The sequence below is a fragment of the Perognathus longimembris genome, chromosome 13 (genome assembly GCF_023159225.1).
Source record: "Perognathus longimembris pacificus isolate PPM17 chromosome 13, ASM2315922v1, whole genome shotgun sequence".
Lineage (NCBI taxonomy): Eukaryota > Metazoa > Chordata > Mammalia > Rodentia > Heteromyidae > Perognathus > Perognathus longimembris.
In genome coordinates, this window is record NC_063173.1 from 53095306 (window position 1) to 53113773 (window position 18468).

Consider the following 18468-nt stretch of genomic DNA (forward strand, 5'->3'; position numbering starts at 1 on the left):
AAAATATAATTTAATTTGTCAATCTTAGGGATTTAACCACATTCTTCTAGTCTTACCAAGTTTTATTTTGTTTAATTTTTTATTATTATCTTTAGTAATACAAGGGGGGATGTCTCTTAACAAAGCAGAAGATAATACAATGCATCTTGGTCTATGTCACCCCCTTCAACAATCTCCTCCCCCTTGGACCCACCCCTTCCCTTACATTTCTTAATTGTGCCGTTTGCACAGTGAACTCTTGACTGCATTCACCTTGGCTATCTTTAAAGCAAATGCTATGCTAGCTCAGTCCTTCAATATGAACATCTTTTACTCCTAAAGAACGAATATTGTTCACAATTCCAGACTCAGCTGTCACCGGAGCCACACTGAAGGTAAGTGCACCCAGATTGCTCACTCACTCCCGCTTAGTTGAAGGCAGTCTCTAGTCTAGGGGACAAGAAAATAATACTTTTTATTCCCCTGTTCTCCCTACCTAAAGTCTGAAGACCTGGATGCTGGTAGGAAAGGGAACACAGCCCCTCGGCAAAATAAAGCTTGCAACAAGAAGAGAAAAGAGCAAACGCTTTGATCCAATCAATGGAAGAGTTCTTTCTTCACATTTTGAGATATTGAGCAAATTCAGGTTATCAAGAAGAATGCCTCCTCTGTGTCATTGAGTTTCTGGCGGTAGAAGCCTGTTAGGGACCTTCATAAACTTGAGGGAGAGTCCTGAGTGTCCCTACAGCTGGAATGCTTGAACACCTTCAACTAGAAAGGTGAAGGTCTGTCACAGGTGGGCAAGGTTTGGGTCAAGATTTGTCACCAGGGCTGGGAATATGGCCTAGTGGCAAGAGAGCTTGCCTCATATACATGAAGCCCTGGGTTCGATTCCCCAGCACCACATATATAGAAAACAGCCGGAAGTGGCGCTGTGGCTCAAGTGGCAGAGTGCTAGCCTTGAGCAAAAAGAAGCCAGGGACAGTGCTCAGGCCCTGCGTCCAAGGCCCAGGCCAAAAAAGAAAGAAAGAAAAAAAAAAAAGAGATTTGTCACCATCATTTACAAAAGTGTGACCACATGATCCTGCACTGTACTTTCTGCTCTTTAGCTAGCTGTCCAGGTGTATGTTAGACCAGGTGCTTGTGTGATATTGAGAAGACTGTGATTTTGTGTAATGCTGATTAGCATACACCAGGCAAACTGAAATGAGCTTGAGTTATACTATGCCTGGTAAAGAGCAGCTGTGGGCAGCAAAGAAGCTCAGGTGCCCACGGGTACCACTTCCATGTGCATGACCTCACATAAGCTGCGCTACCCCAGCACCAGGCCAGTTCCTTCCAGGGACTCCTGCATGGGACAGGAAGCTGACACAAGAGCAGGAGACTTGGCCACACCTCACTGCTCATGGTGGTGTTCAAAGAGCCTGTCCTGGTGATTCCCAAATGACTGGGATGGGGAACACTTCAGAGGTGACTGAATTCATTCTTGTGGGGTTAACGGATGCTCTAGAGCTGCAGGTCCCTTTGTTTATCATCTTCACCCTCATTTACTTCATCACTCTGGTTGGCAACCTTGGGATGATCACACTGATTCTGTTGGACGTTCGCCTCCACACCCCCATGTACTTTTTCCTCAGCAACCTCTCCCTGGTGGACTGTGTGTATGCCTCTACGGTCACTCCCCAGGTGATGGGAGGGTTTCTCACCAGAGAGAAGGTCATCTCCTACAACGCCTGTGCCACCCAGATGTTCTTCTTTGTAGCCTTTGCCATTATTGAATGTTTGCTCCTGGCCTCGATGGCCTTTGACCGCCACGCAGCGGTGTGCAAACCCCTGCACTATAGCAGCACCATGACACACTCCGTGTGTGTCCTCCTCGTGGCCCTTTCCTACACCAGTGGTTTCCTGCAGTCCTCCATCCACGTTGCCCTCACTTTCCGCCTCTCTTTCTGTCGTTCAAATGTGATTCATCACTTTTTCTGTGACATCCCCGCTCTGCTGGCTCTCTCTTGCTCTGATATCCACACAAATGAGGTTGTGCTCCTTGTGCTGGCAGCATTCAATGTCATTTTCTCTCTCGTGGTCATCCTGAACTCTTACCTGCTTATTTTTGTTGCTATCCGGAGGATGCGTTCAGCTGAGGGAAAGAAGAAAGCCTTCTCCACCTGTGCATCGCACCTCACCACTGTGTCCATCTTCTTTGGGACGATCATCTTCATGTACTTGCAGCCAAGCTCCAGTCATTCCATGGACACTGACAAAATTGCTTCTGTGTTCTACACTGTGGTCATCCCCATGCTGAACCCCCTGGTCTACAGCCTGAGGAACAAGGAGGTCAAAGGTGCATTCAAGAAGGCTGTTGGCAAAGCAAAATCTTCAATGGGCATAGTCACTGAATTGCAAAGGGATTGCCAATCGTGAAACTTTTGTTCTGTCTTCACACAGTAATTATAATTATTTTATTTTCTTTAACTTCTCTGTACAGTTCTTTTAGAGAAAAGGCCGATTCTCTTCATGCTTCATAACTATGTCCTTAATTAGTAGAGATTATTATTTTTTTATTATTAATGACAGTACTGAGACTTGAGGCTTGACAGTACTCAGGGCCTTGAGCTTGCTAGGAAGATGACTTGAGTCACTCCCTCCTGCCAATAATCTGGTTAGAAAAAAATTTAAGTATCTTTTCCCAGAAATGGAATCCTGCTTCAATTTTTATTTATTTGTTTGTTTGTTTGTTGCCAGCCCTGGGCCTTGCACTCAGGGCCTGAGCACTGTCCCTGGCTTCTTTTTGCTCAAGGCTAGCACTCTACCACTTGAGCCACAGTGCCACTTCTGCCTTTTTCTATATATGTGGTGCTGAGGAATCGAACCTGGGGATTCATGTGTACAAGAGGAGCACTTAACCATTAGGCCATTTTCCTAGCCCTTCTGCTTCAATTTAAAATTATATTACAGCCAGGAGATGGATCATGTCTTCCATGAAAACTACTCAGAAATCTGATGAGGTATGATCACTGATATCAGATGGTTACACTTTGAAGTCAACACTTTAGAAAGTTTGTGGGACTCTACCAGTAGTTAATCAGAGAAAAGCTTGACTGGAGTCATGGCTTAAATGCCAGAGCACCATCCATGAGCAAAAACCTGAGCAAGAGTATGAAACCCTGAGTTCAAGCCACAGTAAAAGGATACCTACAGAAATTATCATTCTAGGCACTGTCAAATGCCACTACATCTCACTATTGGCATAAAATGTGCATGAATACACACTGTATGTGTAATTATTTCAGAATTATATTTTATATTTACATTTCATTTTGACTTCTCAGATTTTAGAATCATGCTATGATTCTTGTGTGCACTGTGGAGCCAGAGTTTTCAGGCACTAGTGCTCTTAACAATTATTGCAAAAATGTGGGATCCCAGCCTCTCTTTCAAAATAATCTTCTTTATGTTTGTGGTGACACAGAAAGATCCAGAGAATGATCTCTACAATCCACATCTTGGATCTCATGCTTGAAAAAGTAGTGAGTCTGAGTAATAACAGATGGCATATAATGTAAATTTATTTAGTTCCTCAATTTCAGAGATCAAAAAATGTTCAGTAACTGCAGTACTCAGGAGACTGGCATAGGACAATCGACTGCTTGAAGTCATCCTGGCATACACAGCAAGCATCTATCTCAAAAAGAAAACAAAACAAACAACAACTAAAAAAAGTGGACAGAGTTCAGTGAACAAGAACTCATGAAAAATTGTATTCCATCTGTTCCTCAAAAACAAAATAAAAAAAGTGGAGAGAGTTCAAAAAACAAGAATTCATGAAAAATTGTATTCTATCTGTCCCTTTCCTGAGTTCTAGATAGCAGTTGAGTCAGTCTAACATTTGTGTAGGACAGCAAAATCTCCTAAAAATGTTTCTGTGGTTTTTAAATAGTTAAGTGGAAAGACATTTAAAAAATCCAAACAGTGTAAAGAACTCATCCTACCCTTGTTTCTAACCCCAACCATAATGAGACAAGTTAGAGTCTATGCACAAAGTAAAAATAAGTATATCATTGAGATGGTAGGGCATCGCCATTCTGAGTGTTCCCTTTGTGCTTCTAACTCAAAATGGAATCACTGGTAGCTCAGTGACCTGGGAGAATTGCTCAGTGTTGATGGAGTTTGTATTCCTAGGCTATTCCCCTTGCTCTGTACTGTGTATCTTGTGCTTTCTTAGAATCAATCTGGGTACATGCTTATCACCACTAGGAATTCTTCATTGTGAAACCCATCCAAAAAAGCTTGCTTGCACACTCACAGGTACTGTTTCCTGAGAAGCCTCTCCCAGGTAGAAATACGGTATATTGCTATGGTGATGCCCCATATGCTGGCCAGGAGTCCAAGTAAATGAACACAACCATCCCTATGAATCAAGTCAGAGTGGTGATCTAGGAGAGGCTATAGGGAATGTAGCCTACAGATCAAGATCACTGGTTAAACCCAAGAGGATGAACTTTGCTACACCTGTCCTGTTCTCCACAATTGTCATATAAGATTCAGTAGCAATGGAAATAAGCAGCAGAATGGCAAGGATATTGAATTGAAAAAAAAAGACATAATTTCACTTAGTGTGTTAAAAATAACAACAATGATAAACCCCTTGTTTCCATATCCTGGAATTCATTTTGCTTAGCATCATCTTACGTGATCAAATATACATAGCTGTTGAGCTATTGTGATCATTTGCTAGGACTGTCTTAGACATATACTAATTATTACCAGTGAGGAAAACCATGGAGTCTATGTTTCTTTGGGTCTGTCTCACTTCACTTAGTTGATTTGTTCCAAGTTTTTCCATTTGCTTACAAATGGGGCAATGTCATTCTTTCTGATGGAAGCTTAGAACTCCATTTGTTTATCTTCCCTATTGTTTAGTCCCTATTGTCACTGTATTTGCTTTTGGTACCCTGGGAATTGTATATATATTAGTATGACTCAGGGAAGGGAAGGAGGATATCAAAATGGTGACACAAAGGATAAAAGGTAAACCAATGCAACAGCATTACAAGACAATATACTGTAAACCAACTGAACAACTGGGGAGAGGAGGGATTGGGAAGAAGGGAGGGTAGGAGAAAAATGAGGGAGGAGATAACAAGTTTGACAAGAAATGTACTCAGTACATTTAAATATGTAACTGCAACCCCTGTGTATATCACCTTGACAATAAAAATTAAAAAGAAAAAGATATTGAACTGAAATTGGGAGGTACAAGTATAATACATATTCTATCAAATGCAAGTCCCCGCACTTGAAGCCCTGTATTCAGAATCATTTGAGTACAGTGGGGACATTCAGCTTTACCTACTATCTAAACTGAGTAATCTGGATCATATTTACAGTTTTAAATTTTCACTCATTTGTATGCTGAGATGTAAACAATTTAACAACTTGATCCAAATGGCTGTGTGGATGAAATAATGTGCCAAGTAATCTCGTCTAATGTTGGGAGCCGAAGGAGCAGCTAATCTCATTCTGACCTCTGGCTGTGTTGTTATCACTAGGATATGCTATGTGCAAGGACATTTGTTTACTAGCATCTCAGCCACTACCCGGAATTGCTTTGCTATGTCTGCTTTGCTATGTCCGCTGGAGTACATTCCTATGTTAATCGACCTCATCCTGTCTTTACTGCCATCAGATGTTGCGAACTTCAAAGCCCCTTTGTGTTCTTGAATTTTAGCAACCCTATGCTATTCCCTGGTTCCTAAACTGAATATAACCTGGAAGTTAAGAATAAATGGGGCTGCAGTCTTGAGTTACAATCTTAAACTGCAGACCTCCCAAACCCCATCTTTTGTCTCTTCTTTTTTCTCTTGTCTATCTTTCTTTTTCTTTAATCCTCACCCCCCTCAATCAGGATTCCCTTTTCAGGATTCCCTTTTCGCTGCCGGCTGGCTCCGGCAGTCTAACCTCAGTAAAAGCCAACATGATGCTCCTATACAGCTACTACTATACACAATTTTGAAGTATACTTTCTGTATGCTTCCTGAAGCTTTAGAAATTTCATTGATGGGTAGATCACTGTAAATTATGAAGCACAAGAATTTCAGCAATTTATTCATATTTTCACAAGTATTAATTGGAAGTTCTGTTTTCAGCCTATTTTAACAAGTAAATCATTCTGATAGGTTACTACTTTAAAAGTCTAAAAGTGGAATTAAGAGATGGGCAAGATTGCAGATTGCAGATTTTCTCTGTGAATAAGAAGAGCCAGGTGACATAGGAAAGACTATATTGTGAAGGGAGGAAGAAAGATTTCAGAAATAATGAAAGAGGTAGCAGGATAGCAAAAATCATGGAGAAACAAAGCCAACAGAGAAAAACTGCAAACAGCTCCAAGTCACACCCCAGGCTTCCCAGGATAGAGGAGCCAGAAATTACAAGGTAGATCAGATGTCTGGGGTAAGAGACTGATAATCATTGCTTCAGAATAATACTATATTTCTCTTAAGTCTTAACCCAGTGTTGTTATTTGTTGAGACAGTTAAGATTTTCTGTGTGATATAGTCTAGCCTTGGTATAGAAGGCATGCTACAAAATTCCCTGCATCCAGCAGTGGTTACTGATATACAAAGAAGGAAAACTTATATAGGAAAATCATCTGAGATGCCTGTATAAGAGGTTGCAGCAAGTTTTAGTTGATCTGAGCAGGGCTGGAGATCAGGTCTGATAATCTCAGCACATGAATATATGTTTAGCTAGTAAGCCATATCCCTGGGTAAATGGGAAGAAATAGCACCTTAACCCTGCCAGTATACTAACCAACCTATAGGAAAGACTACAGGTTTTTAAAATTTCCAACCAATGATATGTAATTCCTAATGTATAAACACACACATGTGTATGTATATGTGTGTGTAAATATATATGCTCATATATATATATATCTTCTAGAAATAAAAAGTTCAATGAACCAAATTCAAATTTTAAAGAAGCTTCCATGGAAAGTTTCTCCAGTATACTGAATCAAACTAAAAAAAGAATATCGGGGCCTGAAGACAATACATGTACTTGAATATGGAGATGAAGATAAAGAAATAAAGACTGAAGAAATATAAATAGAAAATGCAAGACCTTTGGGATCACTGAAGGAAAAAAACATGAATGATAGGTATAGGAAAAGAGAAATAAGCTAAGAAAACATATTCAATAAAAAAAAAAAAACTAGCAGAACACTTTCCAAATCTTGAGAAAGACATCATATTCCAGATATATAAGACTTTTAGGACTCAGACCAAAGATTCAAAAAGAATCTCCCATATCATATCATAGTCAAACTTTTAGGCATTCAGAGAAAAGAGACAATATTGAAAGCTTTAAGAATGAAGTGTCAAACTATGTAGGTAAACCCATAACAATAGATTTTTTCAACAGAAACTTTAAAACTGAGAAAAGGTATGGAATAATGAATTCATGGCTCTGATAGAATAACAGCCAACCCAGACTACTGTACCTAAGAAAGTTATTCTTCATAGTTGGAGAAATGCAAACTTTCCATGATAAGGGGCACAACAATGCTAGTAGCTGATAAGGATATTTACAGCCATTTATATGCCTTCACTAAAAAAGCCAGAGAAATCTCAGATAAAAAAAAAAACATGAAGATTCATTATAATCTCTTAAAAAATAAGACTAAGTCAATTCCAAGAGTAATAAATATATTTCATTTCTACCAGGGCAGAAATTAACAAAATAGAATCTGAAGAACAATACAAATAGTCAATGAAACAAAACATTGGTTCTTTGAAAAGATACATAAAATTGACAAATACTTAGACTAATTTAACCAGGAAAAAGAGAGGACACACACAAGTAAATTTAGAGATGAGAGTGGATATACAAAACATATAAATGATCATTAGGGAATACTTTGAAACATTTTATCTAAACTTTCATAAATTTCAAGAGGGAAATCTTTCATGTCCTGATAAATTAGTTACCATAGATTTTTATTATGTATTATATAAATGAGAATGGCAAAGAGACATATCACTGGCCATAAAAGAAATGCAAATCAAAACAACATTGAGATTCCATCTCACCCCAGTAAGAATGGCCTATATCAAGAAAACTAACAATAACAATTGTTGGAGGGGATGTGGCCAAAAGGGAACCCTACTTCATTGTTGGTGGGAATATAAACTGGTTCAGCCACTCTGGCAAGCAGTATGGAGATTCCTCAGAAGGCTAAACATAGATCTTCCCTATGACCCAGCAGCCCCACTTTTGCGCATCTACCCAAAAGACCACAAACAAGCCACCAGCACAACAATGTTCATTGCAGCACAATTTGTCATAGTTAAAATATGGGGGCTGGGGATATGGCCTAGTGGCAAGAGAGCTTGCCTCGTATACATGAGGCCCTGGGTTCGATTCCCTAGCACCACATATACAGAAAACGGCCAGAAGTGGCGCTGTGGCTCAAGTGGCAGAGTGCTAGCCTTGAGCAAAAGGAAGCCAGGGACAGTGCTCAGGCCCTGAGTCCAAGCCCCAGGACTGGCCAAAAAAAAAAATATGGAACCAACCCAGATGCCCCTCAGTAGACGAATGGATCAGGAAAATGTGGTACATATACATACATTATTTTATTATATATACTTTTAAAATAGAGTTGCTTTTCTGATTTCTGTTTTGGACAACATGATGCACATAGGGTGTACATAAACATATAAAAGCAGACTTATTGTGGTATGGGCCCTTGTGATTAGAGAAGCTGAGAGGACTCAATGTTCTGTCTGCAAGTGAGACAGCTGAGAGGATGGATGCTGTCATTCAATTTATTATCAAAGATTTGAGAATTAGGAATGAAATGATGTGGCCTGTGTTTGGTGACTGTGGAAGCAGTTGTGACTTCAGACAGTTCAGTTAGAAGCAGATGCATTGCTTTAAAAAGAGAATACAAAATGTACTGTTTCTCCCATTCAAGTGAGCAATCAATGGATGGGGTGACAGTCACATTAGTGAGGGAGACCTTCTTTGTAATTCTACCAATTAAAATAAAAACTCTTAACAAACTGTACAAGAAATGTATCCAGTGCCTAACGTATGAAACTGTAACCTTTCTGTACATCAGTTTGATAATAAAAATTTGAAAAAAAAAATAATTAGCACACCAAAAAATAAATAAATAAATAAATAAAATAAAAACTCTTCTTAGACACATCTCAACAGACACTCATACAACATTTTACCATTTATCTGGGATCCTTAATCCTCTCAAGTTAACATATAAAGTATGATATTTTGGTCACCCAAACTACATTTAACTGTGACAAATTGACCACACACATTTGTAGGTGCACCTCTATTTTCATGCTTCATTTTTACTTTTTCACTGGTATATGATAGAAAGATTGCATGGAAAATGATTGAGTGCATTGATGTAGTTAATATTTTTACAAGTTGTCCCAAACATATTGTATTCTGACTCAGGTACTATGTTTCTGGACAAAATCTCACTCTCTTTTCTCAGACTATTGCAGCAAGAAAGGTATCCCATGAGTACTTTGAGCTCAATGTTTGTTTTAAAATAATCTCACTAAAAGGAGAAGATTGGGAAGTTATTAACCTAGATTGTGTGCATCCTAAGAAGTTAAAAATAGTACTTTAAAGATGATTTTGACTTGAAAACAATCTTAGTTAAAGCATCCTTGACATCCTTATTTCTCAGGCTATAGACCACAGGGTTCAGCATAGGGATGACCATGGTGTAAAATACAGAAGCAATTTTGTCCATGTCCATGGAATGACTGGAGCTGGGCTGTAAATACATGAACATAGCAGTTCCATAGAAAATGGAGACTGGGAGGAAGTGGGAGGAACAGGTAGATAAGGCCTTACAAAGTCCCACAGCTGATTGCATTTTTAAGATAGTGATGAAAATGGTTAGGTATGAGATCAACATTACTAGGAGGGCAAAAAAGATATTGAAGCTGGCTACACAAATAAGAACCAGTTCATTCGTATGTCCATCAGAGCAAGAGAGAACCATTACTGCTACAACAGCACAGAAGAAATGAGGGACCAGATTTGATTTATAGAAGGAGAGACTGAAAGTGTTCCCTGTATAGATGGAGGCATTAAAAAAACTGCAGACACAGGAGCCTACAATGAGAAATGCACATACACCCATTATCATGGTAGTAGTGTAATGGAGGGGTGTACACACTGCTATATAGCGCTCTTAGGCCATTGAGGCCAAGAGGTTATTTTCCACATCAGCAAAGGTTGCGAAAAAGAACATCCGAGCAGCACAAGTGTTGTAAGACATGACTTTATCTCCTCTCCTTTGAGGGGAGTCCAGCCATGACCTTTGGAGTCACAGATGAAGAGTAACAAAAATCCACCAAAGAGAGATTACCAAGGAAGAAATACATGGGGGTGTGGAGACAAGAGTCCAGAAGAATCAAGAGGATCAACCCCACATTTCCAACCACAGTTATTATGTAGATGAGGAGGAAGGTGATGAAGAGGGGAACCAACAGGTGTGGGTCACTGGTCAGTCCCAGCAGGACGAACTCAGTCACTTCTGTCCTCTTCTCCATTGGTGTTATCTGAATATGTCTCAGTGCACTCCAACTACGGGGGAGAAACAATGATAATAACGAAATAGAATTGACTTTTGAAAGTATATGAACAATTTGTCATTGGAGATTTTTTTTTTACTAGTGGAATTGTTGGCTTGATAATACAATCATGTGCATGTGTGGTAACTGGGGAGAAATGCTGTTAAATCTTCACCACAGATTATAGACCCAATTTATAAGTTGATAACTTGATAAATGTGATTTTTATGGTTGATTCTATCTTCCAGTTACCTTCTCCTGAGCTCAGGGAAAGGTGACACTTCCATGTTGCTCAGTTGTCAAGAACATGTGTGTATACATATATATACATATATACATACATATATACATACATATATATATACATTCACACATATATATTCATTGCTTTCTCAGTAGTATTATGGCTATGGTTGGTGATCACATTAATGTAAATTACGAAGCACAAGATATTGAATAATTTACTCCTATTTATGTAATATTAATTATTCCTCTCTGCTTTGGACTCATGCAAAATGGTTCCTATACCTAATGGTCTAAAATGAATTCAAATAAAATTGAATTTAACTCAATTTGCAAGAATGATGTCTGCTTCTGTTTCATCCTCCTTCTTTGAGATATCACCATACTTGAATGATTAATTAGGTGGGAATTTCATGGCATCCACAATCTGTTTACCTTTCCTTAGAGGTAAAAAAAAATCAGACAAAGAAAATAGTCAAACAGATAAATGACTTCTCTTTAAAACACAAGATCCTAAAAAATGGTTTGAATTGCATTTTGGCTTTTTCCTTAAAACTCCATGCACATAGACACATGTATATGTGTTCACAATTGTGCTTCTTATGAATGTGAACTTTAGGTTGAAGAAAGTTTAGTCTAAGGTTAAAAGAAGGATAACTATCCATAAGTGATAGGGATGGAGAAGTGACATTGTGTTATGTATGGATATGCACAGTCGGCAGATACAAATTCTAAGTAAGGGCATATCATGGGGATAGCTGATGGTGAGATAGTTTCCTAGTCATGATGTGTCTCACAGCAACCATTTTTCACTCAACTTAACCACGGGTCATTATTCCTAATACACCTCCATGATCATCACACAACTACCTGCAACACAAAAGCAGTAATAAAACCTACTTTGAGGACATAAATAAGACAGTGCATAAAAAAAGATGACAAAATTCTCAGTTCAGTGCCAGCTGTCAGGTTATTATTAGGAATAATGGGCTTCGTATTTGTTTCATTGAGATTGGTGTACACACGGTAGCTCACACCTGTAATCCTAGCTACTCAGGAGGGTGAGATATGAGGATCACAGTTCTAAGTCAGCCCAGGCAGGAAAGTCTATGAGACTTTTATCCCCAATTAGTCACCAGAAAACAGTACATGGCATAGTGGCTCCAAGTGGTAGAGTGCTAGCATTGAGCAGAAGAACTCAGCAACAGCACCCAGGTCCTGAGTTCAAGCCTCACAACAACAACAACAAAATTTCGTGTGTAGATAATTAAAATGTTTCAAATTTCTTTTGGCTTTCAAACATTTTGAAAAATATTCATTCCAAACTAGTTACTATTCCGTATTATTATTCTCCTAAATTTTTAGTACCTTCAGTTTATGACCTACTCTTGTAGATATTATGACTGCCAATCTTAACACATGTGGTTACTTCTAACGTATACTATGTTTAGTAGCTAATGATAGGGATTTATGTGAATAATGTATACATATGTAAGGGAGATAATATTATTTATATTACTTTACATTAAGAAAATAAAGGATTTGAGAAGTTATGTAATACTCTAAAGCTATGCAGATGGCATGATAAAAATTTAATAAATACATATATATATACATAAATATAGACATACATACCCCCACATAGATATATCTATCCTCCCACACAAATAATATGTTCATATATGTTGTTTTCATGTACAAAGACAACATAATGGATCTCATAACAACTATTTGATAAAGGCTGGAGGAGGCAGGGGAATGAAAATATAAAGAAGGGAATAAACTCACTTGAAAAATACTGTATGCATATATGGAATTACTGCAATGAAACCTCATGTAGCCTTTATGCTATGTTAATTAGAAATAAATAAATGAAGAAAAATATGCAATATCAAAAAGGAGAGTTAGTTGAAGCCATGTCTAACAATAAGCCTGAGACATTTTTGGAAGGCTTGGAATGCCGTTTACAGAATGTTTATTCGTCTTGGTACTTTTTTTTTAGTTTGAAGAGGTATTATTTATGTCTTGTTTGCCAGTGTTTGTTTTTTGTAACATCCCATAAACTTAAATATATAGTTACTATAAAAATCACTGATCAATTAAAGCACCATTTCTCCACTCCTATATATATATGTTAGGAACAAAGCTACAAGTATGAATCACTGAAGCTCCTATGACTAACTTTTGATATTTACATTCCTGACACAGTTCACCATTGGAAATACATAAAAAATAATGCCTTTAATTTTCAGATAGCTCATAGTGGTTATATATATAGGCTATTTCCTTTGCATGAGTTGCACTTATTACTAAATTTTTTATTAAACAGAGAAGTTTACCAGATGTTTTATAAAAGAGGAACAGTCAAATACAGAATGGTTTGTCTGAAATCATGGTAAGTCATAGAAGGTTCCATAAGTTCTATTAGAATTGCATTTTCTCAGTAGTAGTCACAAGACCCTAATCTGTGAGACATGGAAAAGAGAGGAAAAAAACATGATCTAAGATCATCTTTTGAATTTAACATAAATCATTTCTCTGCCATTTGACAATTACTTACCTTATTCTCATAAGTAAAGAAATGTAAGTTTATTTCTCTCACGAAATTCACAAAATCTGTCTATGAATGACAAATTTAAAAAAATCTTTAAAGTATCTTGTCAGGAGTTTATCATTTAGAAGTCAAGGAGCATGATTACCTTTGAGTGTTTTCTCTGACCATGGTCAAAGGCACATAGCAATCCCCAAGTCTGTTTGTACTCAAGTGATTATCATTCAAATAATAAATTACTTCCAATTCTACAAAGGAAGGAGAGTGACCCTTCTAAAATGACTGCATTTCTTTCAGAGAGACTAGGAGAGTGCTGGAGACTTCCCTCATGAGAATATATAAATCTCACTCTGCTTTTCTAGGGAAGAAGCAATTGTTCTGCCTGAGGGACTTGAGCTGATTACTAACTTTAAAAAATTACATTTATTTTAACATATATAATAAAAACTGTATAGATTAGTGAGAAACCTTTCCTTGTTTTCATATGAATATTTATTATAGAATGTTCAAGTGAGCTTAGGCAGGTTTAACTTCTTGTACAGTGCTATTTCTTTTTTTTTTCTTTTTTTTTTTGGCCAGTCCTGGGGCTTGGACTCAGGGCCTGAGCACTGTCCCTGGCTTCTTCCCGCTCAAGGCTAGCACTCTGCCACTTGAGCCACAGTGCCACTTCTGGCCATTTTCTGTATATGTGGTGCTGGGGAATCAAACCCAGGGCCTCATGTATATGAGGCAGGTACTCTTGCCACTAGGCCATATCCCAGCCCTCTTTAAAACTTTACAATTCTGTTCTAGATTTTGGGGAACTAGAGTATGTCTTTGTCATCTACTACTGTTATTACGTCATACCTTGTAACAGCACATCTGACATGAATGAGCTCACTTCACAATTGTCTTTCTAGTTTGTATATTTTTTTAAAGTAATGATCTACTTTATGACAGGGTTTGATTCTTGTTTCATTGATGTAGTATGTCATGTTCTGTATGTACCACGTCTTCTTTATGCATGATCAGGGGATAGATGGGCGGGCGGTGCCACTTCTTAGCTCGTGTGAGTAGCACTGAAAGGAACAAGGAATACAGGTGTCAAGGAGAAATTTGCATCTGCTTCCATGGTTTTCCAGTATGAGTGTCTTTTAGTCTCTATTGCCTATTTACTCAGGCAAAGGCTTCCAGAGCTATGTTAAATAAAGTTGTGGTGGCATGCATTCTTACCATGCTGTTTTGAGTAAAAACTTCCATTATATCTACCACTTGATACAATGTTAGCTGTTACTGCCTTGTTATAAGTGGTCTTCATGTATTGAGTTGTGTTTATTTGTATCTAATTGTGTTCAACATTGCTTATTGTGAGGGAATGTTATTATTTCCCCCAATGCATTTTTGCATCTATGAATATGATCATATTGTTTTAATTTCTTTGTGTACTCTTATTATATTGATTGTATATGTTGAGCGATCCTTATACAAGGGGATAAGTCCCACTGAGTTTTGGTGCAAAATGTTACATGCCCCTGAGTTTAGCTTGTGAGTAATTTGGGGGAAATTTGGACTTATACTTTTCAAAGATATTAATCTGTGGCTCTTATTATATTGTCTCCTATTCTGAGGATAATGTACTCAGGGTAATCTTGAAGAACGTGTTTGGAAAAAAAATCTCCTCATTACTCAAAACTGGAGAATAGTTTGTTTAATAAAAAGCCTGCAGAACATTTGGTCAAAAAAACAAACAAAAAATGAACAAATCTAGGCACGTAAAGGATTCCATAAATATCTGAACAGTCCATTGGAAAAAATTCCTTAGGTCTGAAGGGAAAATTGTATGAGTCCTTCTAAAAATTTTGTTAAACTCTGGAGTGAAGACATCTTGGCTTGTGGATTTTCCTTGACAGAATATTTTGTTCACAAATTCAAATTTGCTAGTTTTTATTTTACTGTTTAAGATTTTCTATTTCTTCCCAATCCAGTCTTGGTCAGCATACTTGTGCATAGATATGTCCATCATTTATAGGATTCAGATATTTGCATAGATTGTGCACAATTCATTTTAATTATATTTCGTATTTCTATAAGTCAATTGTAGTATTTCTCAATTCATCATTGATTTTGTTTATATGATATGATGTTGTGTTTTCTTGCATCAGTTTTACCTATTTTATATTTTATTTGAAGCTCTCTTTTTCTTAGTTATTCAGCCCAATTATTTCTTAGTTTCATAATTTTGAAATTCTAATTTCTGTAGAGAAGTTTTCATGTCACATTTTACTATTTTTAACTCAAGATTGTTTGTTACTTCTATGTCTACTCTTAATTTTCGTTGTTGTATTCTACTTCCATGGAATAGCTTATTCCAATCCTTTACATACATTCTATACCTATCTTTTGAGAAATGAGTTTTTATAAGCAATATGTAGTTGGATCTTAATTGCATGCACTTATTCATTGAATACCTTTCAATTGGAAAAACTTTAATCAATTCATTTATGACATTATTTATAAGGAAGGTGTACATACATGTCTGCTACCTTGTTTTCAAATGTATTCCATGTCTTTGGCCAATTTTCATTATAAATTTCATTATAGAGATTAATTGATTTGCTCTTACAATGACAGTTTTACTCTTTGCTATGTTATTTTTGGTTATTTATTCTAGATATTTATCTGGTAGCATTGTTAGTACTATTGGGTTCCAATCATTGTTTTATTAGAATCTGAATTTTTAGAATTGATGATAAATTAATAAGCATGCAGAGAACAGACACCAAGTAGAGATTACATACTGTTGAGAAATTTGCATTTGATTTCCTTTCCAGCAATACTTACTACTTCTTCTGCATTGCTGAGAGAGGGAAGGCGCTCAGTGTCTTTACAGCCTTGATCTCCAGTCACTGTAGGAGCTAGGGGGAGGGTGCCTGGGACTCCAGTGTGCAAAGGAGTCAGTGACATTCGATCATGACTGTCTGAACCTCACCCTGGAGATAAGTGCTTTTCTGGTCCCTTCTCAGACAAAAAAAAAAAAATCCTGTTTAAATGTAACCTAGTTTGCCTTTATAGGTAAAAATGGGATTTCCGAAGTCTTTACAACAGACAACAAGAGGAGAAATTTCAGAAATCAAGAGGTTAGAAATCTCTGAGGAGAAACAGAATGTTATACCCTCCTTAGAGTCTCATGTGTTGACACCCAGAGCCAAATGATGTTCTATGTTGGGAAAATCTAGAAACTTCAGGAGCTGGGCTTTTCTGGAAGGTGGAAACTTGGGTTGTGTCACTGCGGCCTGTATCTGGTAGTTCACATAGTCCTGCACTTCTTTCCGACTGCCATTAGTGACCTGCTTTGCTCTGCTCCATGTTCTGAGCTATGATCTTTAGCCCCAGCTTATCCCAAAATCAATGACGCCTACTAACCATGGGCTAAAAGCTCTGAACCCAGGAGCTGAAACAAATCTTTCCATTTCTTAAATTGTTTGCTTCGTGCCATTTTCATTTGAGAAAGTACTTGCTAACCCAGAAGCCAATTTTGAGGTTTATTCAACTGCATTCCAGATAGTTAATCTACTGGAGTAAAATTTGAAAAGAAATATCTTAGTTATGTAAGCAATGTGAAAAAGAAAGCCTTCATTGATGCCAGTAAAGGATTCACAGAGGAGAGACACATTCTGCACGCAGGCAATGTGGAAAAGCCTTTCGTCAGCCTGATTGCTTCTAAATACAGAAAAGAACTCATATTGCAGAGAAACACTTATCTCTGAAAACAATGTGGAGAAGTTTTAAGTTTTCCAGACCTGTCAAATGTAGTAACTCATACTAGAGTCTTTTGTCTATATATACAGATATATATAGATAGATAGAATATCTATACATATATATTATAATCAAGGAGGATACATAACTCATGTAATAGTACATAACATTTTGCCAACTAGGACTCCGACACTAGTAAGGAAGGAATGTAAATGCCTTCTATGAATTTCATATATTAATAACTCAATAAAATAATTTTTAACACTTTATACTGTACTTTGTCCAGTAAAAATAAATAAACATATGTAGCTATGTACTTATGACCATATAAAATAATGCTAAGCAAAATGCACTCAAAGATACGGAAACAAGAAAGGTTTTTTTTGTTTTTCTTTTCCTTTTTAATGTACTGTGCAAAATTTTCTTTTTACTTTCACTTTTCCCCTTTTGGTTTAGCCTCTTTTGTTTTTTATTTTGGTACCCTGTGTCTTGTATATATGTTTATCTGATTGGGGGAAAGGGAGGGGAATAACAAAATGGTGAGACAAAGGACAAAGGGTGAACAATGAAACAGCAATACTCACAAGACACTGCATTGGAAATGAACTTTACAACTTGGAGGAGGGGGCGGCGGAGTGGGAGCAGAACAGAAAAATGAAGGAAGGGGTAACATAGTGTTCGACAAGAAATGTACTCATTACCTTACTTATATAACTGTAAATTCACTGTACATCACCTTTACAAAACAATTAAATTAAAATAAGTAAATATAGACTAATATAAGGTTATTTGCTAAGTGTCTGAGCTCATACGATCGTTGAAGCTGAGAAATTACACTGTGCACTTATTGAACTTAAGTGAGTTACAGAATGAAGGTAGTTGGAGATGTGATTCATTCTGTGTTCCATAATGTGAGAATAGAGGTTTGGTTGTAATGGGCAAGCCTAGGAGTATGGGATGATGATCACCCCTGTGATGAGGGAAGACCTTCTTTTCTAAGGCTACTGACAAATGGTAGTCTCTCTCTCTCTCCATATTCTCTCACACAGAGAGAAATTTCACTAGTTGTGTGGTTAGTCCTTTACTCAGTTAAATGAATATAAAAAAGAAACCACCTCCACAACACCACAATTTCTTCCAGCAAATTTTCCACCCTTGCTTGCATTTGCCTTCATTGGAGCCTGCGTGCACTTCAGAGACTCGTGAGCCTTCTTTTCTTATTTATTAGCATACATTAGTTACACAAGGGTGATTTCATTGTTACATTTACAAGTCTGTATACACTATATTCTAATAAATCACCCCCTCTATAACTCACCCTTGCCCTCCCCTAGTATAATTCAA

At 37.3% G+C, this 18468-nt stretch overlaps 1 protein-coding gene and 1 pseudogene across 1 annotated transcript; one reads left to right on the plus strand and one right to left on the minus strand.

Moving 5' to 3' along the window:
* Positions 1-1422: 1422 nt before the first annotated feature.
* Positions 1423-2400, plus strand: LOC125362591 (olfactory receptor 5B12-like). Its single transcript, XM_048361410.1, has one exon. It carries the CDS (start codon positions 1423-1425, stop codon positions 2398-2400), a length of 978 nt encoding a protein of 325 aa, XP_048217367.1.
* A 7219-nt stretch (positions 2401-9619) lies between these two features.
* Positions 9620-10571, minus strand: LOC125361510 (annotated as a pseudogene).
* Positions 10572-18468: the final 7897 nt, after the last annotated feature.